This window comes from Talpa europaea, assembly GCF_964194135.1.
Source record: "Talpa europaea genome assembly, chromosome: 15".
Taxonomy (NCBI): Eukaryota; Metazoa; Chordata; class Mammalia; order Eulipotyphla; family Talpidae; genus Talpa; species Talpa europaea.
Window position 1 is genome coordinate 78,468,669 of NC_140083.1, and position 25,674 is coordinate 78,494,342.

General features: G+C 49.2%; 2 protein-coding genes across 5 annotated transcripts in view; one reads left to right on the forward strand and one right to left on the reverse strand.

Moving 5' to 3' along the window:
• The window catches only part of SCN8A (sodium voltage-gated channel alpha subunit 8), a gene marked incomplete at both ends in the record, with an annotated part of 105,817 nt that extends 87,800 nt beyond the window's left edge, over window positions 1-18,017 (forward strand). For 3 of the 4 annotated variants that reach the window (XM_084256346.1, XM_084256347.1, XM_084256348.1), the window contains 7 exons: window positions 1,020-1,142; window positions 7,125-7,409; window positions 9,296-9,349; window positions 9,820-9,957; window positions 10,856-10,960; window positions 13,192-13,462; window positions 16,870-18,017. In XM_084256346.1, coding sequence (XP_084112472.1) covers window positions 1,020-1,142; window positions 7,125-7,409; window positions 9,296-9,349; window positions 9,820-9,957; window positions 10,856-10,960; window positions 13,192-13,462; window positions 16,870-18,017 — 2,124 coding nt within the window. The remainder of the gene's footprint in view (window positions 1-1,019; window positions 1,143-7,124; window positions 7,410-9,295; window positions 9,350-9,819; window positions 9,958-10,855; window positions 10,961-13,191; window positions 13,463-16,869) is intronic. The other variant, XM_084256349.1, reaches the window with a different exon arrangement.
• Window positions 18,018-24,320: 6,303 nt separating this feature from the next.
• TMDD1 (transmembrane and death domain 1) lies at window positions 24,321-25,278 on the reverse strand (the record flags this gene model as incomplete). The annotated part of the gene is made up of 1 exon (XM_084256395.1): window positions 24,321-25,278. One exon carries the CDS (start codon window positions 25,276-25,278, stop codon window positions 24,388-24,390), a length of 891 nt encoding a protein of 296 aa, XP_084112521.1. The 3' UTR covers window positions 24,321-24,387.
• Between the last annotated feature and the right edge of the window lie 396 nt (window positions 25,279-25,674).

A 25,674-nucleotide genomic window follows, 5' to 3' on the forward strand; every position in this document is an offset into this window, starting at 1 on the left:
GTTAAAAGTGAGAAGTAGGACCTCCCTGGTGGCACAAGGGCTTAAGAAGCAACCTATGAAGTTATCCACAGCCTCTGCAGCAGGAGTTTGATCCCCGGCCAGGGAGCTACCCACATGGCTCAGCAGACCTCTCCTGACTGACCTGCTGCTCCCCTCAGCAGTGGATTTCAGTTGATCTGCCTGTTCTGCTCCCCAACCTGTCTCTGGTGAATCCTCTCACCCCCCCACACCTCTGGCCTGTACCCCCATTCTTGTATGCATAAATAAATAAATCTTTAAAAAAAAAAAAAAAACAAGTGAGAAGTAGGAGAATTACTTTAGTGAGTTCTCATGAAGCCAAAATTCTGTCCATAAGTTTTCTCTCCGGACCGCGAGGTCAGCTGTGGCACTCACTGAAAATATTTTCTTGACTCTTCTGGTCCGTAGTCAGACGCGTTGTCCGTCGCACCACTGGCCCATCGCTGAAAATGTTTTCTTTATTAATGTGGTAACTCATCAGGTTCTCAAACAAATGGTTTCTTGTCATCCAGGAGTAAGAGTGCTTCTCCCTGTCGGAAACCCGCGGTGAATGAGCTGAGGTGGGGCAGCGGCTGTGGTGTGTGTATTTATCTGTATTCTTTTCCATAGGTACCGTTAAACTTGTGTGGCTTAATTTAATGGCAACGTCTGGCACCTGCAGAGACTGTAAGGGCGAGGGTAAGGTTTCGTCTGTGTAGGCGCCTCTCCTCCTAATGGATTTCCTTATTCTCTTCCTCTCGCTCAGCCTCCCTTTCCCACTGCGTGTGTATGTTCTGCTGCCTCCTCTCACTTTTTCTTCCTTTTGTGTTTTTTCTTCTGCCTTCTCAACCACCTTTCCTTCCAGGTCATTTGAGTCCAAGTCGCAGTAGGCAGCTGGTGTTACCCACCTTCTCCTTGGGGGGCCCAAATTGTATAATCAGTGCTAGGGCTTTATTCTAACACTCTGGAACCTCTGTTTTCTTTTTTCTTTTTTTTTTTTTTTCTCTTCTGTTTCCGTGTAGGTCTCTTTAGTCAGCCTTATAGCTAATGCCCTGGGCTACTCGGAACTAGGTGCCATAAAGTCCCTTAGGACCCTAAGAGCTTTGAGACCCTTAAGAGCCTTATCACGATTTGAAGGGATGAGGGTAAGATACTAAGAGCAGCTGATCCTTCTGCATGCCAGTGGAAACTGTTTAAGCATGCTAGAACTGATCACTTGGTGGAAAGATCACTCAGACACGACTCTGTGACGCAGCTGCTGATTTGATCCTCCACCCTCTCCCCTGCACCTGCCCCGTGCGAAGGGGAGTTGCATTAAGCTGCCTCATCACATTAATACTGGCCCTGCCCCCAACGACGCACCATCGCAAAACATGTCGACATTGGCTATTCTCATTTGGTCTGGCTTACCTGTAGCACTTGGGGTGGCTTTCTGGGCTGTTGACTTAATAGGGAGAATCACCAGGTGCAAAGAAGGGGAATTGTAACCCACAGGCCCATTGAAAAGCATAGTCTGCTGGCAGGGAGAGGGCTGTGTAGGGGCATCAGCCAGGTGGGGCTGTGGCCTTGGAGTCACGGATGAAATGGCTGAGAAGGGCTTGAAGACATGGCAGGCCTGGAATTGGGGATGGAGCAGAATTTGGCATGGCCCTGGGAGAAGAGATGCTTTTCTTTATATTCTGATTCCTCTTATTGCACCTTGTTGTTCTCAGTCCAGTCCCATAAGGACTGGCAGCCTCTGTCTGATAGCAAAGCTTTATTCCTCACCCCCTACCCCTCTGCCCATGCTATATGGTCCCCTATCTTAACACTGTCAAAGTAACAACCAGGTATGATGCTAGATGACTATCAGCTAGTGCTCCTGAAATTTCTCGACACCTGTTTTTCCTGCTTTGGTGACACTTGGCTCATACCCAAACAGTGCAAGGTGCCGTCACCTGCCAGCTTAGAAATAAGGCTCCCACTTTTGGTGCCTTTTTGCTGTCTCTCTTGGTTTAAATAATTGTGTGTGTGCATGTGCTCTATGTGCACATGCACACACACCACTGAAAAGTCAATTTCCTAAAATCAAGTGGACAACTGGCTTTTGGTGATAAGAGTTGTCCTGTGGTAAAATCAGAGAGGTCTGTTATACTTAGTGAGACCAAGAAAACTCATTTCAATTCAGATGTTGAATACATGCAGGAGAGCAAACCAGAGGATATGATTTTAAATGTGCAAATATCAGAATTTAGGAATAAAAATGAAACTTGCAGTAGTCCACCTGAAGCAAGGCTAATTGGAGAAACCAGATACCAGGACAGTGCTGCTTCATTCACTCCTTGAAGCCACCTAAAGATGTCCAGGAGGACAAAAATCTCCTGGGGGCCTGGGGATTTTATTTTCTTATTTTATTCAGACAAATTCTTTCTGCAAAAAAAATTGTGTTTCTTCTGTAGCACAGTCACAGTTTGGTTTACTTTAAATGTAAGCTTCCCACAACCCGCCTGACACCATCTGCGGCAATTCCATAACCGCATACATTTATTTTAACTTAAAAAAAACACACCGGGCTTCCCTCGTGGCACAGGGGTTAAGTCTCAGCACTATGAAGCTATCGGCAGCCACTGCAGCATGAGTTTGATCCCCGGGCAAGGAGCTACCCACATGATGCAGCAGACCTCTCCTGTCTCGCCCGCTGCTCCCCTCAGCAGTGTATTTCAGTAGATCCGCCTGTCCTGCCCCCCACTTTGTCTGTGGCGAATCCTCTCACCGCCCCCTCAGCCTACATCCCATTTCTTCTAAATAAATAAAAATCAATCTTAAAGAACAAAAACAAACAAACAAAAAAATAACAGCAAAACCTGGGATTCCAAGTCTCTCCCAGATGAGAGATTTCAGAATGTGAACAATAAGGTTGTTATGCTCAGACTAACTAAAGTTAGAGAGGATGTTGCAGAGTTTTAGGTGGCCACTGTGTCTTTGAAAATAAGATTAAAATGCTCTTCCCTGCTTCCCACCTTCCCACTGCTGAGGGGAGCAGCGGGCGAGTCAGGAGAGGTCTGCTGCACCATGTGGGTCTCCTCCCTGGCTGGGGATTGAACTCGTGCTGCAGTGGCTGCTGATGAGGGGTGAAATTTCTTAACCATACGCATTAAAGAACTGATCCGCTCTCTTGGCGACTGACAAGTGGAATTAAGTCCATGGAAGGCAGACCCGCAGTGCAGCACCTGAACACAGGAGGCTGTGGTCTTCCATACCCCCCAAAAGGGATTCTGGTTCTCCTGAAACCAGACCTTAGCACCCGAAGGGAACTCCAGAGCAACACTCGGCTGGATTCTTGTCACCAGCATCCTCCACCCACTTGTCCCACTGCCCATCCCAGCCCGTGGCAGTTTGCTCAAGCGGCAACTTCAGTAATCTGAGCCAAGAGCCTTCGGTGGCCACTCTGCTTCCCTTTAGCACCTCCTTGCCCCACCTTTCCTGGATGCTCAGTTTCCACTTCCAAAAACTTGTCAACTTGCAAGTAGTTATAGGAGCCCAGAGGTCCAGAAGGGGTGCTCAGAACAGTAGAAAACTATATTTAAAAAGCACAAGACACTGAACCCCTATGTCAGGGTCTCTTCAGATGGAGAGACTGGGCCTGCAGGTCCTGACCATGCCATAGCAGGGGAGCCCCAGCCCAGCCTCGTTCCTCAGCCCTTCTGTGAAATGATAACTGCAAAAAAAAGAGAGGGAGAGAGAGAGAGATTGAATATGCCTAATATCAGAAACCCCTCAGTAATCAACAGAATTAGTTATATCAGCTTTATGTGGATGTTATTTTTCGAGGTGGGGGGGGGGGCATGTTCATGTTCTTCAGTCCCTGGCGCGAGTTCTTATCTATGCCAGCACTTGAGAATTTACCTTTAGAGAATGTCCCAATGAGCAGTCTTCATAAATGCAGGATGCAGGTGGGCTTGACTGTCACTGTGCTGCTCGGTTGTGGGCTCAGACCTTCCTGGGAGGGGGAGGGAAGCGGGCTCTGGCCTGTCCTGGGCCACTGGCTTCGCCTCCTTCTCTTCTTCCTCAAACCAAAGACCGGAAAATTGAAACACTTGTGCTATTGGCAAAGGAACACTTAATGGAGTTCTTTGCTTTTCTCTCCTCCATAGTAATCTTCGTATAAAATTTTCTGTGCTATTAAATTTCCAAGGGTATATAATAGTAATGCCGTGAAACATGCATGCATTTTTGTTGTCAGTAAACAGTTGTCCATTAAAGCCATGTTCCCTCTGCCAGATATTAAAAGCTATTTGACAGATTTCATAGTACTTTATGAGGAACAGTCATGTTCTAGGTGTTGTAGAAAAGATCAAAATGCTGTAAAAATTAGTATCCATTGTAATTTTCTTACCAATTAAATGAAATTTGTGTTAATTGCTAAGTATACGATTCTATTGAAAAAAGTAACTTTTGTCATTCTAGAACTTAGCTTTGAGTACTGCTTCTATACCTCGTCTTTAACAATAGGAAATTTCATTATAATTAAAGGCAATGTAAAATAACTTGAGCACTACTCGAGAAGATCCAGTTTGTTAAGAAACTTGAATTACCATTTATAAAATATCTAGAGAGTGAGAGTTCAAAATAAAACAGGGTTTCTTGCTGTTTGGTTGCTGAATATATCAGCCCAGTGACAATTATATAAAGAGTAGTTAAACAATTTGTGTTTAACATATTGAAGCTTGTCAGCTAATGTTTACAGCAAGGAAGAATTATTAGCAAATTCATCTCACCTCCTTTCACTGTTATTCATAGAGCTAAGGTAAGAAGTTTTTCTTAATTGTGATTAGTAACTGAAAGTACCCTTCTATCTTATATGAGTACATTGGATTTTATAGGGCTTTTATGTCATGAATCAGAGAACAAGACCCATTAAATACTTTTGGGTATTGATTCCTTTGGTCAGGTCTATAAGCATAACAGTGTGAAGAAATCACTTAGTCAATTACCTAATTATCCTCCATGCTGTAAATATTACTCCATATTTAATTGTAACAGACACAATGAGGGACAAGTTAGACAAGGGTAGGATGATATCCTAGAGGAGGTAGATTCTGAATTGAGATCCAAAGCAATATTTCTAGATTTCAAGTTTGGAGGGCCTCCCTCCCATTGCATATTTGTGATGATCTCCTAGGAGGTCCTGATCTGTCATTTAAGCTCTGCAAAATGTCTTAGAGACTTGACTTGAGCTTTTGAATTTTTACATAATCTTCTCTCTTGTCACTTGAGAAATGATTATTCCATTTGTAGATAATCCTCCCTTTGCCTTTGCACATTTCATTGCTTTCTGGTGCTCCCATGAATGGGTGAGCAACTGTAGAATGAGGAGGTAAAATTCAAATCTGATCACTAATAAATTTGGTAACCTAAATAACTAGGATTATCATTCTCCAGAATAACAGTGGGGATTTTCCAGCGTTCAGATATGCTAGTTTTCTTTGCTCAAAGTAATAAATGATTGAAGTATACTCACTTTATATTAATGACAGGGCTGTTAGATCTAGAAGAGATTTCTTGGTCTAAGAATTAAGAAATAACTGCCTCTCAATCTAAAGGCCTTCATATATGAATTGGAAAAACACAAAACTAATGTTTTATTCTAAGGAAGAGTGAATCCTTAGCAGATTATCGTTGCCTTTTTTATGTAGAACAGAAGAGACAGATCTTCTGTTCCAATATTCTGATGAGTGACATTGCAATCTAAGGCAAAAACTGAAGATTAGGAAAACATGAACCCAAGAGGGGCTCAAGTTAGAGCCCAGAGCTGCACCCTGGCGTTCCTTCCACCGCACTCTATGCCCTTGCGGTGCTGTGCTACTGGCAGCCAGTTCTGTCTCTTCCCTTCCCTGAAAAACTGATGCAGGGACAGGTGGTCACTGTCAGCACTGGAAGGCTTCGTCTACATAAGTATCTTTATTTTAAGTCCATTGATGGTCCTAGGATACTAGGAAAAGGAAGAAACAGTCTTCCCATTCTGAGGTTGCCTTTCAGGGCCTTAGCCTAGACAAGAGCGAGAGAGAATCAGGACAGAAGTGAACACCAGCCTTGTTTTCTGTCCCACCACCTGAAATGCTATTTTTGTAAGCACTTTGAACTCACCTCGTGCAGACTGCTACAACTGTGGAGACGTTGTCTAGCTACTCTCACTTACAGTGTGAAGCAAAATCGAAGTTTAAAACAACCTAGAAACTTCATTACTTGAGGGGGTTTTTTTCTGCTTTGCTTTTTTTCATTCCTGAAATTACTCTAATCAGTGATTTTTAACAGTATGCCAATTTTTGGTTTTAAGAGCAGTGATCTAACCCAAAACTCTCCCAAAAGTCATTGCTGTTTCTGAAGCACTGTGAAGAGTGGCGTGAAGCCACAGGCTGAGCAGAGAGACATCAGCATTAGCTGAGCAGGGGGTGACTCTTAGATTTAGGAGCCTACAGAGTCAGGGAAAAAGGCTGAAGAAGAATAAAATGAACCTTGACTGAAAAACACATCTGTTCAGATTTTATTTTATACTGTTTGGTAGAGGGAATATAGCTTTTTTATTTTTCTTGAGCCTGCAAAATATGCATGCTCAGCTCTTGCCTGAAATAAGATAACTGGCCTTGCATAGTCATAAAGAGACTTTATGTACTGTTGACTGATTCACTGCTAACCCCAAAGAGTAGTTTTCTGTGATTTTGAACAATCATTCCTTGTTTTGCAGAGGGGGAATGTCTGTTGAAAGGCAACTTAGTGAGCTTGAAATCTCAAATTTCCCCGGGGGGGACATATTTTCTGAGTTGGCCAAGAGGTGGGGCTGGACTAAGAAATAATTTTTTTCAGTCCAGGTTGGTGCCTAGGAGAGAAGGTCTAGGTCCGCTTGAGCAGAAGAATTTGTGTTAGATGAAATAAACATGTAATTTATTAGAATTCTTCAAAATATGTTTCATAGATTTAGAAATTTGGGGTCCTACCTGTGGATCTGTCCAGCTACCCTAATTCCACACGGAACATAATGTTTCCATAGTCAGAACAAGCCACACAATGTCATTCCCCTCCTGGAAATCAAAAGAGTGTGTCTGCCCATACTTCCTCCCAACACTCAGCAACCTCCCCTTCCAATGCAGGTAGTGGTGAATGCCTTGGTGGGCGCCATCCCCTCCATCATGAATGTGCTGCTGGTGTGTCTCATCTTCTGGCTGATTTTCAGCATCATGGGAGTTAACCTGTTTGCGGGAAAATACCACTACTGCTTTAACGAGACGTCTGAAATCCGCTTTGAAATTGAAATCGTCAACAATAAAACTGAGTGTGAGAAGCTCATGGAGGGAAACAATACGGAAATCAGGTGGAAGAACGTGAAGATCAACTTTGACAACGTTGGGGCGGGATACCTGGCACTTCTTCAGGTGGTAAGTAGTGCTGGGCTGTAAGTCCTGGGAAATTGAGACAGCTACGAGAAATCTCGTCTGGGTTCCTTTCCACTCTGCTTCCAGCGTCAGGATTACTGTTAATAGGTCCAAGCGAAGTGTGTCATTTCCCAAGCCAGTTCCAGGAAGACCCCTGAGTCTTCCCAAGACTTGTCTCCAGGGCATCTCTCACTGTGCTCAGAGTTCTACTTAGCAACAAATAAAGATTCCTACAGCCTGGTAAAGTTACACGTTTAGCACCTTCTTGGGGACAAAGCATGTAATTAAATAAAAAGAAAAAAAGGATGATAAATGCACAACTCTGCCCCCCCCCAACCCCTCAAGAGAAGAATAGATGGCAGTTTTTTTTTTTTTTTTTTAAGATTTATTTATTTATTTATATAATCACTGGGTACAGTCAGAAGCGCGGGAGGGTGAGAGAATTCACCAGAGCCAGAGCGGGGAGCAGAGCAGGCAGAAGGACCGAAGTACACTGCTGAGGGGAGCAGCGGGCAGCAGGAGAGGTCTGCGCGCCATGTGGGACCCTCCTCCGGTGGCCGGGGAGCAGCCAGGGATCGAACCGGCGCTGCAGAGGCTGCGGGCAGCTTTGCAACCCAGCGCTCAACCACTGCGCCACCGGGGAGGCCCTAGATGGCAGTTTAGATGGGACAGAACAGTCCTACACAACCCTGAGCACCTGCTGTGCTCAATCCCAGAGAAAGGTCTCAAATTAACATATCAGTGAAAAAGGGTGTATTTTGATTGTGTAGCTCTCCATCTTGCCTAGTTTTCCTTTCTTGCTATTATTTTGGAATGTTTGACAAGACAGTATGATGCGATAAAAGCTCCTAGACTTTGGAATCAGACAGGTGTAGAGTTGAGCCACAGCCTGATGTTTATTGGCTGTGTGACCTTGGCCAGAGTCCTCAACCTCTCTGAGTATGTTTCTTCATCTATTAAACGGGGACAACAATACTTCATGTGGTTGTTAAGAGAATTCATGATAATTTATTAAAATGTCTTAGCATGATGCCGGACAGATGCACTGCTGAATTAATGGTATATGCGAGCCTGGGTTTTTGTTTTATGACAGCTGTGCCTGCATCATGTGCTTGGCAATATTAAATGCAAGAAGGTGGGTGAAACCTCAACTCCGCCTTACATTTAGGAAGCACTTTCTTCTAGGTAGTGGCAGGAGGCAGAGTTCATGGCGTGAACAGTGTTTTATCCCAGTTCAAGAAATCGAACCCACAACTTGAATCTGAATTGAGCAACTACAGAAACCCATGCACATCAGCCAGCCAGTCACACGCTATATTCAGAGCCTCCTCCCTGTGCAGGGTTTCCAGAATCAGGCTAGATTTTGAAGAGGTAGAGCTGGGAAGGAGTTGTAAAGGAGGAGGCCAGTGTTGCCGCTGCTACACGGGAAACACGTATATGTTAGCAGGGAAGACATACTCACACCGCTTGTTTTTTTTTTAATACAAAATCTATCAATTTTCAGGCTGCCATCACTTCTTTAACATCTTTTTTAAAAAATAACTTTTCAGTGGAGACCTAAGTTCTACTCTCAGTAGAGTCCTGCTCCTCATTCCTGAGTATGAGTTTGCCCGAGCTTTAGGCAAACCTCAGGCCCGTTTTAAAGCCCTTTTATAGAAGTGTTGATCCAATCACCATGGTCTCGTGTTTCTCTGTCCAAGTCCCATGTTGTTTTCAAGGACTTGAAGCACCTTTGGGGCCTGCGTTAACACACGCAGTCTGTGTCCACATGAGACCACACCCAACTCCCTGTCTCATTCTCGCTGAGCTTCAGTCTGGCCTTTGGGGCCCCTGCCTAGACTCCCTCCCTCGCTGACAGGCACAGTCTAACGACTGACTCTGTTTCCCAGGCAACCTTCAAGGGCTGGATGGACATCATGTATGCAGCCGTAGATTCCCGAAAGGTAAGGCTGTGCCTGTGCCACCGCAGCCTTCGCCGCCAGTGAGAAAGCACGCAGCACGCTGGCTGGCCTGGGGGGCGGGGTGCAGGAGTATGGTTTCTCTGTAGAACATTCATTCCTTATTTTATTGACTATAAATCACTTGCTCCTCTCATAAGCCATCATCGTGTACTGGCTCCAGATGATTAGGCTGTCAGTGTTTTCACCTAGCCCCAGCAGAGCCTTCTGCTCTTGACGCTGGTGTGACATGAATGTGGCTATCCCTTGTCTCGTGGCTTGCATCTTCCCCACATGAGCCACTGCAGGCATCCTGCCTCCTCGGGAGCGAGACAGGCAGAGAGAATCTCCGACTTCCCTCCCCGGTCGGTTTAGCAGCTTGAGGGATCAGTCATGGCTGAAGGGCTTGGCACACCAGGGCCACCGCCAGGTCCCAAGTGGGCACTGACTCTTCCTTTTCTCCCGTCCTTTGTCAGCCTGACGAGCAGCCTAAGTATGAAGACAACATCTACATGTACATCTACTTTGTCATCTTCATCATCTTCGGCTCCTTCTTCACCCTGAACCTGTTCATTGGTGTCATCATTGATAACTTCAATCAACAAAAGAAAAAGATAGGTCTCCTTCCCTCACTGCCAGGGGCCAGGTCACCCCACATGAGAGGCTCCATGTCGTCACCCCACTGTGACACTGGCCCCCCTTCCATTACCCCAACACCCCCTTTGGGGGGCTAGCTCTCACAGCAGGGGGCCCTCATGCTGCCAGCAGCCTTATCTGGAGGCCTGGACTAGCTTGGGCCTCCGCAGAGGAGGTCGTGTCAGAGAAGGCCCCTGGGGCAGGTGAAAAGGAAAGAAGCAGAACAGCTGTCGTGAGAAACAGAAACCGTCCGGTCTGGTCAGTCACCTCGAACAAGTTGGGACTTGAGAGACCACCCTTGGAAACGTCACTTCCTTAATTGTCCCAGATGGGTGACGGTTTTTCCAAATCAAATCGAAAGTATTGCTGTTGTCATGTGTTTCGTAAACTCAATCTGCCCCGGCAAACTCCCAAGGAAATCCTTGAATTGTTTTCTTGGACCAAGATTTCTAAAATTTTAATATCACCTAAAATAAATGGGGCATCAACCAGGACTTAAAATTCCTTCTACTTTAAAAAGATTTTTGTAGCGTTTCGTCAGGAAAGCAGGCCAACAGGGAGGGGGGGGAGAGGAGCGTATGAGCCCCGGAGAGGTGTAGCTCTCGAGTTTGCCTTACCCTGAGGATCTGTAATTGGAGAGTCCGTTTCCTTCCTGCCTAACCACTCACAGATCTCAGAATCACCAAGCTAAAGACAAAAAGGTATCTCTTTGAATTAGAATAGTTACCCCAAGTTTACCTCACTCTGGGACAGCTGTTGGCTAAATTGACCTCTGGAAAGGAAAGGGAATAGGTCCCCCTCCGTTCCCAAGGTTGAACCTTAGGTCCCAAAGCTCCAGCACATTGTAATTGCTCGTTCTCTTTTTCCCTCCTTTACTTTGGAGGTCAGGACATCTTCATGACTGAAGAACAAAAGAAGTACTACAATGCCATGAAAAAGCTGGGCTCAAAGAAACCACAGAAACCCATTCCCCGCCCTTTGGTGAGTGAGTTGTGCAGGCGGAGGGCAAAGTGACACCCACTTGGAAAAAGACACCACTAGGGTTTCTGCAGAGGCAGGAATGGGGTGAGTGAGGGGCTGCCTGCGCCCTCGAAACCCCTCCTAGCCACTCCCCCCAAAAGATCCAAGAAGAGGCAGAAGAACAGAGGTTAAGGTATGGGGTAGAGTGTGCATTTGTGGTTGACCTTGCGTTGGAGCAGTCCCTGGGCAGCAGTAGAGAATCGGCATGTGAGCACACTGACTCTGGCCCTGGTGGAGACATGTTTTAGTGAAAGTTGATCTCTTTCCTACCAGTACGAGGTAGGATTTGGTTGTTAATTGCTTATTTTATCCAATTTCTCATTTTATCCAGTTAGAACGTCTTTGCACTGAAAACTTGCCCCGGGAGCTACAATATCACATCAGTCTATTTGTGGGAATAGAAGAGGGGAAAGTAGGAGCAGCTGCTGTCCTGCTGTCCTCTCTGGAACAGAACCTTTTGTAAAACAGACTTGGCAGCTAGGATTCAGCTTTGCGCTTGTGGTGATGGTTGTCCTCTTGTTTCAAAGGAGGTGACTGCTCCTGCGGCCACAGGCATTGCCGTGTGCCCACATCGCTCTTAAGAGCAGGCTCGGAGCTCCTTCTTTTGTAACTTTCATATGAAGCACCTTTTTGTTTTAAAACAGCAGAGGTCTTAAAAGATGAGCTTACCTGGTGATCTAATTTAATAAATACCCAGGCTACCCTGTTCCTAAGTGGACCCATCTTCTGAAGGAAAGGAAGCCCCGGGGCTTTGCAAAAACAGTTTGAAAACCACCAATTGAAAGTAATCCCGAAAAGAGGGGCCAGGTTTTTTTTAAAAAATCTAGGAATTTTAAGAAAGAGAATTTTTTCCCTAATATTCTCATATGTTAGTTTTCATTTTGATAGAAACAGGACTAAAGTGAATGGCAGAGTATGTAACAGTCCCAAAGTCTTGTTCAGTGTTTTGTGCATGGGAACCTGAGTGTATTTTCTTCCATAAGAAAATCTAAAAACTGAATGAAATGTTAATGAAGAGTAATTAATACTCACTGGGCAAATATTTCTAGATCTTCCATTTACCAAGCATTAGGCACCCAGTGGTGAACTCTGCTGCCGTGGAGCTTATCATAGTGTAAGGGGACATAGATAATATCTTAGTCAGCAAACAGCTATTAAAAATGTACACTCTTGTGAGAAAAAGTTAACCATGGCCATGATAATAATGAGGTCCTCAGTTGGGGACCCACTTCGATAGAGTAGTCTGAGAAAGCCTCACCAAGAAGGGTCCATGTGAGTGGATGAAGCCAGGAGAATATGGGAAAGTAAATGAGACCCCAAAAGCAGGAAATGTCAGTGTGGCTAAGGGATGGTAAGCTGGAGGAGGGGGTGACATGAGCAGGGACATGAGTTTCACAATAGGGATTTGTTGCAAGCTCCACGAAAGGGTCCATTTATGTTTTTAAATAACTCCGCTTTCTACTGTGTGGAGATTGCATTGGATGAGGTAAAATAGGAAGAAAGAGACCTTTACAGAAGGCCAGATGAAAATTGATAATGGCTTAGGCTGGAGTAGGGTCATCAGAAATGGAGTGAAATGGATAAGTTCAAGTTTATTATTTTGGGAGGCAGAGTCAATAGGCCCTGCAGCGGAGCAGAAGGGGGGTGAGGGAGATGAAAGAGACAAGGATGGTGTTCAGACTTTGGACTTGGAGACTGGATGATGCTCGCAGTGGGAGAGGAGCAGGCTGGGTGAGGGAGGCGAGGACTTTGTCCTTGTTGAGTTTGAGGTGCTTATGGGTTGTCAAGGAGGGAACACGGGTGGTCAGAAGAAAGATATGGGCCAGAGAAGAAAGAGCTTGAGAAACTTAAGTACTTAGGTATTCTATAAGCAGTAGGTGAGCTTTTCTGGGAGAGAGTGTAGGGAAGAGATTAAGTAATGGCCAGTGAGTGAAGCATCTGGAGAAGCAGGAAGACATCAGAAGCAGGTGGTGTCGTAGATGCACATGGGAAGAGCGGCAGTTTGGAAAACTCTTTGGGGGTGATGCTGATTTCAGCCTCGCTCTCCCTCCCCATATCCCGATGGAGCGGCAGTGCAGTCTACCAGGATTACAGGAAAGAGGGCAGAGAGCTCTTCATTAGTGGGGTGGCAACCTCCACAGTCTGCTTGGCAAGGCTTTTATGAGCCCTCTTGTGTCTTCCCTGCCCCCTAGAACAAAATCCAAGGTATCGTCTTCGATTTTGTCACTCAACAAGCCTTTGACATTGTTATCATGATGCTCATCTGCCTTAACATGGTGACGATGATGGTGGAGACAGATACGCAGAGCAAACAGATGGAAAACATTCTCTACTGGATTAACCTGGTCTTCGTCATCTTCTTCACCTGTGAGTGTGTGCTCAAAATGTTCGCCTTGAGGCACTACTACTTCACCATTGGCTGGAACATCTTCGACTTCGTGGTGGTCATCCTCTCCATCGTGGGTGAGTGGGGCCGCGGGCGGGGGTGGGGGGGACTGACTGGCCTGGAAGAGGATTCCTAGGAGAACAACAAGTTCTCTGGTCTGAAGCGCGGGCAACCCATGCGTGCACTTAGGTCTGTGGGCCTGCGCAGATGGTTGCTAAACTCCTGTCTTGCTTTGAAAATTCTGTGGTTGGGGGGGCGGGGGAGGGTGGCAGGGAGCAGATTGTATTTGGTTCTTGCTTTCAAGGAGTTTAAAGTCTAAAAGGGGAAGGGAAGCAAATCAAAAAGATGTGGCTTCAGTAACAGTGTCAAATGGAAAAGGGAGTGATAAGAGATGACGCTGGGGATGGGTGAAATGGTCGAGGAAAGTTCTGGCAGCTGTGATGGCAGCAGTGCTGGGCGGTCACTGGGATGTGACCAGGTGCAGTCTGAAAATCTCTCCACTGGCCTTGTCTCACTGAGCCTTGACAGCCCAGGAAGCAGGCTGTTGTACTGTCTTCACCGTGTAGGTGGCCAGGTCACTCCCTAGGAGGGCGCAGAGGCAGGACTCATGGTGGTTTTTAACACAGTCTGTGCAGCATTTTGCCTGAACCTAAAGGCACGGAGGGAGGCGTGGAGTCCCGGTGGGCCAAGGAAACGCTGTCCTGTTGGCTGCGCTCCCAAAATCCTGCCTTGTCTTTCTCAAAGGTGGTACCTTAAATGGTGAAAGGCTGCCTGGGTGCCAGGTAGATCTGACTATGTGAGCAGAGGGGGGACGTCTGAGACTCATGGGAACCAACCCAGAGCGCCCGTGGAGACCGGGGCACAGACGGCTGCCGACTCTCCCCTCAGCCTTCACATGCTCCTGTTCTGTCCTCCAGAGCAGCGTGTCCAAAAGTGTGTTGGTGTGTGGAGCCCTTACATTTCTCCCCAAGGGAAGACTCCCGTGATGAAATTACTTTAGCGACACTGTGCCTTGACCCCTTTTCAGGGTGACAGTACACATTCGCTCATCTCTAAGTCTCTGGAAAGTCAGAAGAGTTCTGTTTAACTTGACACACCACCCCATCTTTATTTGACCACACACCACCCTTTTTGTCAAAGAATAATAATGATACCACGTCTTAATGCAACATACTATGTGCCAGTCGCTGTTCTAAGCGCTTACATGTTTTCATCCATGTAATCTTCACAATAGCCTTCCAAGCATCTGAGGAATGGAGGCACAGAACTGTTACCCAGACATGGGCTGGTGAGTGAGTGGGGAGGCTCTCAAGCCAGCCCCCCCCACCCCCCTTCAAGACCACGCCCCTAATTTCCCACCAAATACGCTTTGGACAATGCTGCTCCTCTCTAATGATCTTGGACTTTTTCTGCCCACCCATCATGATGTGGGATGGAAAATGCACAGAGCAAACCAGACCCTATTAGCAGATGACACAAAGAGGAAGAGAATTGTTACTTTTGATGATTGAGGTCTTATTAAATATCAAGTTTGTTCAGAAGCAAAATTACAGAAGCTCTCTTTTTAAAAAAAAATATATATATTTATTTTTATACAAGAGCTGAGGTTCAGGTCAGAGGCGCGGGAGGGTGAAAGGATTCACCAGAGACAGAGCGGGGAGCAGAACAGGCAGACAATCGAAATAACACTGCTAGGGGAGCAGCAGGCAAGACAGGAGAGATCTGCGCCACATGGGCATCTCCCTGGCTGGCCGGGAATTGAACCCGCATTGCAGAGGCTGCGGACAGCTTCACAGCGCTGCGCTCAACCTGCTGTGCCACCAGGGAGGCCCAGACGCTCTCTTTTTAAATTAAGAGGAGTTGGGTTGAAACTAGCTCTTGAACCTCCTAAAGGCCCCTTCAATGGTGTTCCTACTGCCTGGATTGTCGTCTGTCCCATCTCTCTCCCTTTTATTTCGGGACAAACACATGTTCCTCCTGCAAAACCTTACCTGCCCACCATATACAGAATGCAAGTACTAAATGCACTACCTGCCTTCTTACGGTCGCTGATGATGACTTAATTGAGAAGCAAAGGAAGAGGACAGAGAGGTCATCTGGAGTCCTAGCTGAAGCGGAGATTTCCTTGAAAGCTCAAACACCCCATGGAATTTTAGCTTGACGAGAGGTCCCGAGAAGCTCTGTTGCCAACTCTCCAAACTCACTGCAACTTGGCCCTTCTTGAAAGTTAGGGTTCTTTCCTAGCCTAGAACCTTCAAGTAAGGGGATTCCATCACCTTCTGCAGTTCACTCCTCCAATGCTTATCAATCATTATGGTTAAAGGACTTTCCTTATTTAAATTAAATTCTCCTGTCAGGTGAAGGTCATGTGGAAGGTCAGGCCCGAAACAGCAGGAGAGGGCAGTGAAGGGAGAGTGTGTGTCCCTGGAGCTGTCACCCCCCTGTGTTTCCAATTTTCATCTCTTCTTCCTCCTGTGACCCCTCCGAGGCTTCTATTACTGCTCTGTGGCTGGTCTGGTTGCGTAGGCCCCTGGATGAAACAGAGTGGGGCCCTTCTTGTCTGTGTTACTAGTGCCTTGACATTTTTATCTGCTGATACTAGTTTTTGATTTTTGCCTTTTACCACAAAATCTAGAAGCTGTGAATTAAAAGCCACTCTTGACGGATCCCTTCCGTCTTCTAAGCTACTTCTAGGTGTAGGGTAGGAACAAGGGATAAGAAGAATCCAAAGGTGTCTTTTCATGGCCAGGAAAAATGACACTTTGAAAATGGGTGATATTCTACTAAGATATCACAGCCAAAGAGCAGTAGCATCGTGGGGTGAGGCCAGGCCCTCTCCTTTTTAGTGGAAATGGAAATCGGATAACATTATGTAGAGGAATCGAGAACACTTTGGAAAGTCATGTGTGCACAAATCTGGGGCGGGGGGGCGGGGGAACAGTTGGCCTTGTGTGGTTAAACAGATAAATGATGACCTATTCATAAAGTGGATTTCCAGTCCACGGTTAAAGTGAGTAATCTAAAACCATGTTAACACCAGAAAGTGATCTCACAAACGCATCTCAAAAGCAGATTAGGGATCTAAAACAAACAGACCTGAAAGGATAGCCAGAGTATAACTCCTTAAACATAACAGCACACCAGTCAGTGATGACTGACTGACACGTTGCAAACTTAGGGAGACACCAGGATGGTACATATGGCACCTTCAGGACTGTGGTGGCTTCTGGGGATGACAAGAGGAAGCAAGCTTGGAAAACTGCTTAATCTGGGTGTTCAGCACATATGTGTCTACCTTGTTTTCTCAGCTTTTCTATGTTTCAAACATCTGGCTTTCTTATCGTACGCGCTCAAATTGAACAGGAAGCCAGGCACGCATTCGATAAAGTCCTTAGAAGGTGAGGGTTTCCTCGTGCCGGGTGACATAATCGAGAAGAGAGGGTGTCTCCCGTCTCGGTAACACATCTTCTGTTCCTCTTCTTAGGAATGTTCCTGGCTGATATAATTGAGAAATACTTTGTTTCCCCAACCCTATTCCGAGTCATCCGGTTGGCCCGTATTGGGCGCATCTTGCGTCTGATCAAAGGCGCCAAAGGGATTCGTACCCTGCTCTTTGCCTTAATGATGTCCTTGCCTGCTCTGTTCAACATTGGCCTTCTGCTCTTCCTGGTCATGTTCATCTTCTCCATCTTCGGGATGTCCAATTTTGCATATGTGAAACACGAGGCTGGCATTGATGACATGTTCAACTTTGAAACGTTTGGCAACAGCATGATCTGCCTGTTTCAGATCACAACCTCGGCGGGGTGGGACGGCCTGCTGCTGCCCATCCTGAACCGCCCCCCTGACTGCAGTCTGGATAAGGAGCACCCAGGGAGTGGCTTTAAGGGGGACTGCGGAAACCCCTCGGTGGGCATCTTCTTCTTTGTAAGCTACATCATCATCTCCTTCCTTATAGTTGTGAACATGTATATAGCTATCATCTTGGAGAACTTCAGCGTAGCCACAGAGGAAAGTGCAGACCCTCTGAGTGAGGATGACTTTGAGACCTTCTATGAGATCTGGGAGAAGTTTGACCCCGATGCCACCCAGTTCATCGAGTACTGTAAGCTGGCGGACTTTGCAGACGCCCTGGAGCACCCTCTCCGAGTGCCCAAGCCCAACACCATCGAGCTCATTGCCATGGATCTGCCCATGGTCAGTGGGGACCGCATCCACTGCTTGGACATCCTTTTTGCCTTCACCAAGAGGGTCCTGGGAGACAGTGGGGAGTTGGACATCCTCCGGCAGCAGATGGAGGAGCGGTTCGTGGCATCCAATCCTTCCAAAGTGTCTTACGAGCCGATCACGACCACGCTGCGGCGCAAGCAGGAGGAGGTGTCTGCGGTGGTCCTGCAGCGCGCCTACCGGGGGCATTTAGCCAGGCGGGGCTTCATTTGCAGAAAGATGACTTCCAATAAGCTGGAGAACGGAGGCACACACCAGGAGAAAAAGGAGAACACCCCGTCCACAGCCTCCCTCCCATCCTATGACAGTGTAACTAAACCCGAGAAGGAGAAGCAGCAGCGGGCAGAGGAAGGAAGAAGAGAAAGAGCCAAAAGACACAAAGAGGTCAGAGAATCCAAGTGTTAGAGGAAAGCAAAAATTCAATATTGTACAGATTTAAAACTCGCAAGTGAAAGATTGTTTACAAACTTCCTGAATATTATCAATGCAGAACAGCTGTGGAGACACTTTACCTGAAGATCTATACCAAACGTAGTTGCTTACCGTGTCACATGGTTGCATCTTGAGCAGTGACCTGCCAAGGGCAGAGGACCCTGCTCTCTGGACTCACAGATTTTCTAATGCTTGGGCAGGTTGATACTGCATGTTCCACATCAGTCAGTGCAACTTAGGACAAAACTAACAGGATACAAAAACAGAGGCGAGGCTGCCGGGACCAGCATATTCCCGCTGCAGCCCCATGGATTTTATTTTTTCATTTTGTTGATTCTCAGAAACAGAAAGCATCACTTTAAAAGTTTGTTTGTTCATGCAAACTATACTTGCATTCTTACATTAGTTAAGCTAAGCAGCAAAAAGAAAACACACACACGCACACGCACACGCACACAGACTCACCTTTAGCCCGTGTCATTTAAGTGTCAGTTTCTTTGACATAAACCACATCTTCTCCACATGGGCTTTACATGGTTTGGAGATGGGTGGGGGAAAACAATCAGGTTTCTTCAGGCTGAGGAGGACTTGCTCAGGCTGATTCCAAACATTGTGCTCGTTCAATGCGTAGAAATGATTTGCATGATGGCATGCCGTGATCAGAAGTCATGCATGAGAACCATACACCACAGGACACTACTAATCCTGTCCCCTGCACTGGGTCAGCCTTTGGACAGGACCCAGCCCTGCACCGTTCACTGTATTTGGAGAAAAAAAAAGGGGGGGGAAGCGTTCCATACCCGCTGCAATTATTTATGAATTCTTAGAAGTCTTTCATACACCTTCTGGGTAGGGAAACATAACCAACCAATTGACACCACCACCAACAAAAACAAACCCAGTCCGACCAGCAGCTGGATCCGTTGCGTGTATATGTTTCACAGACGTCTCTGACATACAGCCATTGTTGCACACTTTGAAAGATGAACTATTTCTTGCTGCTCTGTGTCCCGTACACGGGGAGGCTTCGATCTCGAATGGCTTGTGTTGCTAATGTCACTGTAAATCCAAATCCTAGGGCTAAAAACAACAAAAAGTTCATTTGTATCTTGCAATATTTACGATGATCGGTTTAGCCTTTCATACTCGGAGAACTCGCACTTATTTGGGGTGGAGATAAAAGTGCTATTCAAAGTAGCATGTTATCTCTAGGGGGTTATTTGGGGGACTTAAAACAACCTTTTGTTGGGGGGTACAGGGGTGCTCACTTCATTCAGTGTCATGTCCTTCTGCATCGTGGCTTTCTCCGGGCTTGGGTCCACAGGGCGGGGGTTCAGGTGTTCTGGACTGGCCCCTCTCTTCCACGGAGGGGTTGTCGCAAGCTCGCACACCGCATGCTCCCTCCTGCCTCCATCATGTCCGTCCACCAAGCAGGGCTCCCCCGACCCGCAGAGGTGGGTGCGGGCAGCAGCACTGGGGCTGTCGCCGTGGTTTCTTCTGCTTGGTATTAGAATCAGTAGTCACTGGTGGGAGAGGTAGAGACGGAGCCGCCTCTGAAACGAACCCATTGCAGATGGCTTCTCTGTTGCACTGGTTCTCATGAGAAGGTGGCTTCATGAAGTTCGTTAGGATGTTCCAGCTTCCCCCAGCGCGTTCCCTGGCAGCTGGTTCTGCGCTCTGCTCGGCGACCTGCCCATCCTCACTGGAAGGTGGCTGGAGGGTGGTGGAGGGGGGATGCATCCTCGCTTCCATCCCATCTCCTGCTTTAGGGAAGACAGTCTTTAATCCAGGGGTTTCTCATCTGATGACTAGATTTCAAAGCCAAGATGCTGCAGTCGATACGAAGAAAGAGGAGAGACTTTAGCATGTGCACCAAATACCAATAAATCCTTCCTGAAGCATACACTAGAGGGGAATACAGAGCAGCCCATAATCAGACACACCAATCTGCCTTGCAGTAGAAGCACTTTGGATGTAAATCACAGTCCAGTTGACTAGTTTTGCGTAGAACAAACCACAGCAAGTCAGTCAGCAGAGCTTTCTACCGTGTCGGATCATTAGAAACTCTGTCCAGCTCTCCTTAGCCTGCTTCTGCGGCGCCACCCGTAGAACTTTTGTACTCTACCCGGTCCCAGGTTGGGAAGGCTTTTCTTTCAGTGACCCTGCTAACTGCTAGGATGAATGTATAGTAACATGTACAGGCTACATCGTAAACAGCACAAACCAGAAGACGACGTGTGGTTATTCTTTTTAAGAGAATTATAAATACTGTAATATATCATTTTATTTTATTGGCATGCCTTTTTGTAAATACAAATTATTAACTTATTAAATAGGAAATGGCTTCTGGCTTATGCCATTGTCATGTTTATTTTTATTTTTTATACTTTTCTTTCTTCTTAGAACTTAGATGCTGTCAGCCAATGTACATCCCCCAACCAGACAGACAGACAAAAAATTTTTTATTGCTAATGGTCTTTTCCAAAACAACAAAAAATATATATATATTTTTGTTCCAATGTGCAATAAATTCTAACCACTTCTATGCAAGATTTGGCTAAACTTCATAATTGCTCTTTGGTCTTGAGGTGGACAGCAGAGCTATAAGATCCTGCTCCGTACCCCAGTTGCTCATGCCAGTGATGTCATTCAGCTACTACAGCATATTAATGAGATTTTTCTGAGATCTGACCTTTTTCCTCCCCAGACCCAGATCCCAGCCCTTCCAGGCTGTCTCAGCAGCGCACACACGGGCCTTGGTGCCTGACACCCGTCAGCCAGCTTTACAGGGAAGAAACCACCCCCAGTCTATTAGTCTAGCTGAAGTTTTGCTTTTCTTTCATAACTTTTCCCACCTTCGTCCTCATCCACTGGCCCTCCACTCATTTCTCTCTCTCCTCTCTCCCTTGCTCTCTCTTGCGCTCACTCTCTCTCGCGCGCGCGCTCTCTCTCTCTCACCTACCCCGCTCCACACCTCTTTGGTAGTAAATGACACCATCACCAGCAGTTTACACCCGCAGTTAACAGGCATTGAACTGAAAGAACCAGGGAGGGAGTTTCTGTACCTCTTCACTGAGTGGGTTCGTGGCAACGCTTTGCCAAATATTAACGAAGCCAATCAAAAAGCAGCAGCAGACACAGTATCACTGCACATATATATATATAGATATATAAATATAATATAAATATTTATTTTTTTGTAGCCAGGTCCTTGGTGCAGTATTTATACTCCACAATCCACCTTTAAAAAAGGACAAAAAGCAAAAAGATGTGTGATGCTGTTCATTTTAAACGCAGAGCCAAAGCCACCGAGCAGCAGCTGACGCGGTTGCTGATCTGTGTGTGAAAAACACTTTCCCCTCTTCTTTCTTGAACCTTCTCGTTGGTTCGCATGAAGAGGTGTCATCATTTAAATAAAGCAGAGGGCGAGAGCAGGAAAACCTTCCCGAGTCGACACGACCTCTCCTCTCTCAATGAGCCACTCTGGGCATCAGCAGTTCGAGTGGGGAGCGATAAGCAAGACTCCCCGCCCCAGCCCCTGGAATGACAGTGCCCAGAGTTCTTTTATTTTTCGCCGCAACCGATGTACACTTGTGGAAGACCAGGAATGAAGATGGGTGTATTCGCGAATGCGTGGAGGCCGGCGCTGCTCTCCACGGGACGTGATGGCAGGTGCATCACTCCCGGAAGCCAAAAGGAAACAATAAAAACGAGCCTTCTTACTGTATAAGGGAGCCTGTCTTGGTGTGCGTTTGTTGGCTGCCCCAGGCCGTGAGCCCTGAGAGGGTCTGGGGATCGGGATCGTAGCACGTTTGGGAAAGGGAGGGGAATGGAAGGGGGAGGTGAGAGGACGTCTCAGGGAATCCTGGCTGAGACGAGAGGGAAAAGCAAGGTTCCCTGCCCCCACCTCCGTGCCCCCTCGCCCACCGCATGTGGCACCCCTCTCCTAGGGGCCGGTGCTTCGAGGCCCATCAGACACCTTCCTCTGAAGTCCACCTGGCAGAACCCCCAGCGCTAATGTCAGCCCCCCCCAGCTGAGCTGGGTTCTGCCTTTCTCACCAGTATTTCAGAAAAGTACTACCCAGATGCCCACAAGCCCGGGCCAGCACGCCGCCCGACAGCCTCCACTCTGCTCGCTAATGCTGGGCCCTGCCCTCCATCACCCCGACAGAGCAACAGCCACCCGGGGCTGGTCTCCCCTTCATTTTAAACGTGCGGGGGCGAGGGGCGCCCCTCCCTTCCCCTCCCCCCGCCCTGCTTCGGGGACATCCCCTCTAGGCCATGTCTCCAGGTCCAGGAACATTCTCAGGAGGATTTTGAAGTGCCCACTCTAGTCCGCTCCAGTAGCTCCGCTTCGGAGAGAGATGTCTGGTAGGTCAGTCCCCAACCTCCTCCCCATGGCCTCCGGCCCCCGGGCCCGCGGTGGAGGCGCGCTCGCCATGGGCGATGACTTCGTGACTTGAGTCCTGGGCATCTTCCGTAACGATGCCTCTTTCTTTTCTCAGATGTTGCCCAAAGTTTTGCAAAAAGCTTCGTTCATTTTCAGGTACCCCCACCCCCTAAAGAGTCGGCTGTAACTAGCCAGTCAGGGGGACATCAGGAGCCTTGAGGAAGTCCGGGTGGGGAGGGCCCCGAGGTTTGCACAGTCTGGGTCGTGGCTCGGTCTGGTGCGGTCTTGGATTCCCTCCCCAAGAGGACCAGGATTTCCTCCAGGAAAACGCTCCTGAGGCACCCTCTGCCCCTGCCCCCCACTGCTGTTTGCTGTACATAGAGGCTACGTGGGGTGGGGTGGGCGGGTGTGCACGTGTGGTGTGTGTGTGTGTGGAGAATGTATATAGGTAAAGGGGAGCGTGGTCCAGTGGTTCCAGAAAAAGGGACAGAACTCCTGCGGCGTTCCATCCCCAGCTCGACCGCTGGCTCGCTGTGTGGCCTTGGGCAAGTCACTTAACCTCTCTGTGCCTCAGTTTCCCCATCTGTAAAATGGGGATAATAATACTGACCTACCTCACAGGGGTGTTGTGAGGCTTTAACTCAATGTTTTGTAAAGTGTTTTGAGATACAGAGGCAAAGGCACTAGGGACGGGCGAAGTATTATTTGGACTTAAGGAAGATGAAATGGTACCATAAATGCTGCTATTCTGAGAGCCATTTTAAACTGCACTGCTCCAACCACCCCCGCTTCTCATCACCAGGACAGCAGGTCGAGAAAATGTCTTTCCTTTCACTTGCTTCTGGGGTTTGTGATTATTCTAGACACAATTTCTTTCCCTCGCTGTGTCTCCTTCCCTCACCCCCTCGACTTGTTCCCTGTTCCGTTTATGCGGAAATGGCAGAAATGCTTGAGAAATGAGAATGTATAAGTGGATTGGAAGTTTATAGTCTGATATTTCAATTTTACTTTGTACTGTACATCTTTTTACTTTAGAATTTGCAATAAAGGGTTACGTCAATCTTGTTTTCAACTCTCCTCTTGGACTGGCCTGTCATTCTGTCACTGCTCTCACACCAAAGCCCCCGGAGCCCCGAGCCAGCACGCCCGGCTGCAGGGTTGGGACTGTGTGACTTGAGTCCTGCGCGTCTTCTGTAACGACGCCTCTTTCTTTCCTCAGATGTCGCCCGCAGCTGTCCCTCCGCCTCGCTCTGTGGCGGGGGACAGGGTCTCAGCCGACTAGGCGAGGCCTCACCCAGGCTCAGCCCCGCAGATAGTCCTGCAGCACCGGCCACGGAGGCGGGTGGGAAATGTCTCCTACTCCAGTTAGACCTCCAGGAAGGCTGGCCTGGCCTGAGAAGCCGGAGCAGCCCCCTGAAGTAGGCACACCCCCTGGCCGTCCGGACCCCCACGCTCCGGCAGGACCTCATGTTCGGGCCCCTTCATGTTCCCCAAGTTGTCTTACTATCCCCGGATCATGCCTTCAGGATGACGGACTCTCAGGTCGGGTGGCTCCGGGTTCAAACACTTGGCTGCCGCTACGTAGTTGTGGCCAGTGGGCCTTACGTGTGACGGAGAGAATACCCTCCTTTTGGGGTTCTGAGGATTACCTCAAACAATTTATGGGGCTGCGTAGCACCGGGCCTGGAGACGGCAGGCCCTTGGTGGCAGACAGTTGCAAAATAAAGACCCGCGGCTGGCATGAACGGGGCCTGCCTGCCTTCCCCCAGGGTAGGTGGCACCTGAGCCCTCCCTCCCCCGGGCGGCGGGACAGTCACGACCGACAAACATGCACCGCGCCCTCTTTCGCGCGCGCTGTGACGTTTATAGCGTTTCTAAGGCCTCTCAGGCAGCGCTGCGCCGGGACGGCGCCGCCATTTTCCAGCAGGGGCCCCTGAAGCAGGGGCCCGACTTCTAGCGCGGCTCCTCCGCCAAGAGCGGCTGCACCTCCCACCAGCCCTGCGCCTCCGAGGGCCCGAGCAGGGGCGCGGCGGGGGGCCCGGGGCTGCGGGGCCGCGCCCCGTGGCCGTCGCCCCCCGCGGCCCACTGCGCGAGCAGGACGGCCAGCGCCCCGACGCCCAGCGCCCCCACGAAGCCGGAGAGGAGGCCGAGCGCCAGCGGCCCGGCCCAGCCCAAGGGGTCGCGCGTGTACGGGGCCCGGGGCAGCCGCTCCACGATCAGGTCCAGCGCGTCCCAGTCGGGCTCGGGCGCCGGGGCGCGGCGGGCGCGGGGCCGCGGGGGCGCGGGGGGCGCGCGGGGCGCGGCGGGCGCGGGCTGGCCGGGCGGGGCCGGGGCCAGGAAGCCCCGCCCGAACTTGCGCAGCTGCAGCGTCGCCTGCTGGTGGAGGTTCTTGCTCAGCTCCCGGGCCACGTCGGGGCGGCCGCAGCGGCGCAGGGCCCGGGCCACGCGGTCCCAAGAGAGGGCCTGGGCCCGGGCCTGGGCGGCCAGCCAGACCGCCAGGCGCTCCCGGCAGCCGTCGGACTTCTCGGCCGCCTCGGCCGGCTCGTCAGCCGCGCGCCGGGCCGCCTCCTGCGGCCCCGACGAGGCCGGCCGGGGCTGGGTCGACGACGAGGCCGGCCGGGGCTGGGTCGGCGTGGCCAGCTGGTCCTCGGAGAGCCTGGCCAGCTCGCTGTCGAGGTCCGGCTGCGGCGTCTTCAGGAGGGCCTGGAAGTGACCGCACTCCTCCGGGGTGAGCAGCTCCGCCACACGCACGGCCAGGTGAGGGCCCATGGCGTCCCCCGCGCCCGCCGGGGCCAGCGCCCAAGTCCACAGCCCCAGGGCTAGGGCCGCCGCTGCCGGAGCCATGGTCGTCGCCATGGCACCGAGGCCTGTGGGGCGGGGCTCGGAACGGGCGTGGGTGGGCGGCGCCCCCGGGCGGTGGGAGCCAGGCCTCGGGCGGGGGGGGGGGGGGGGGGGGCGCCCGGACACCCTGGAGCTGCAGCTGGAGAGTTTCCCAATACCCGGCCTCCCTGGTGGCCTAGCGGTGCCGTCTCAGCCGGGGGCTGACCCCCATGGCGCGGCAGACCTCTCCTGTCTCCCGCGGCCCCCTCCGCCGTGGGTTTCAGTGGATCCGCCTGTTCTGCTCCCCACTCTCTCTGGTGAATCCTCTCAGCCCCCCCCACCTCTGGACTACACCCCAGTTGTTCTACATAAAAAGAAAACAAGTTTCCTAATACCCAGGGATTGGGTGGGGCTCAGAAC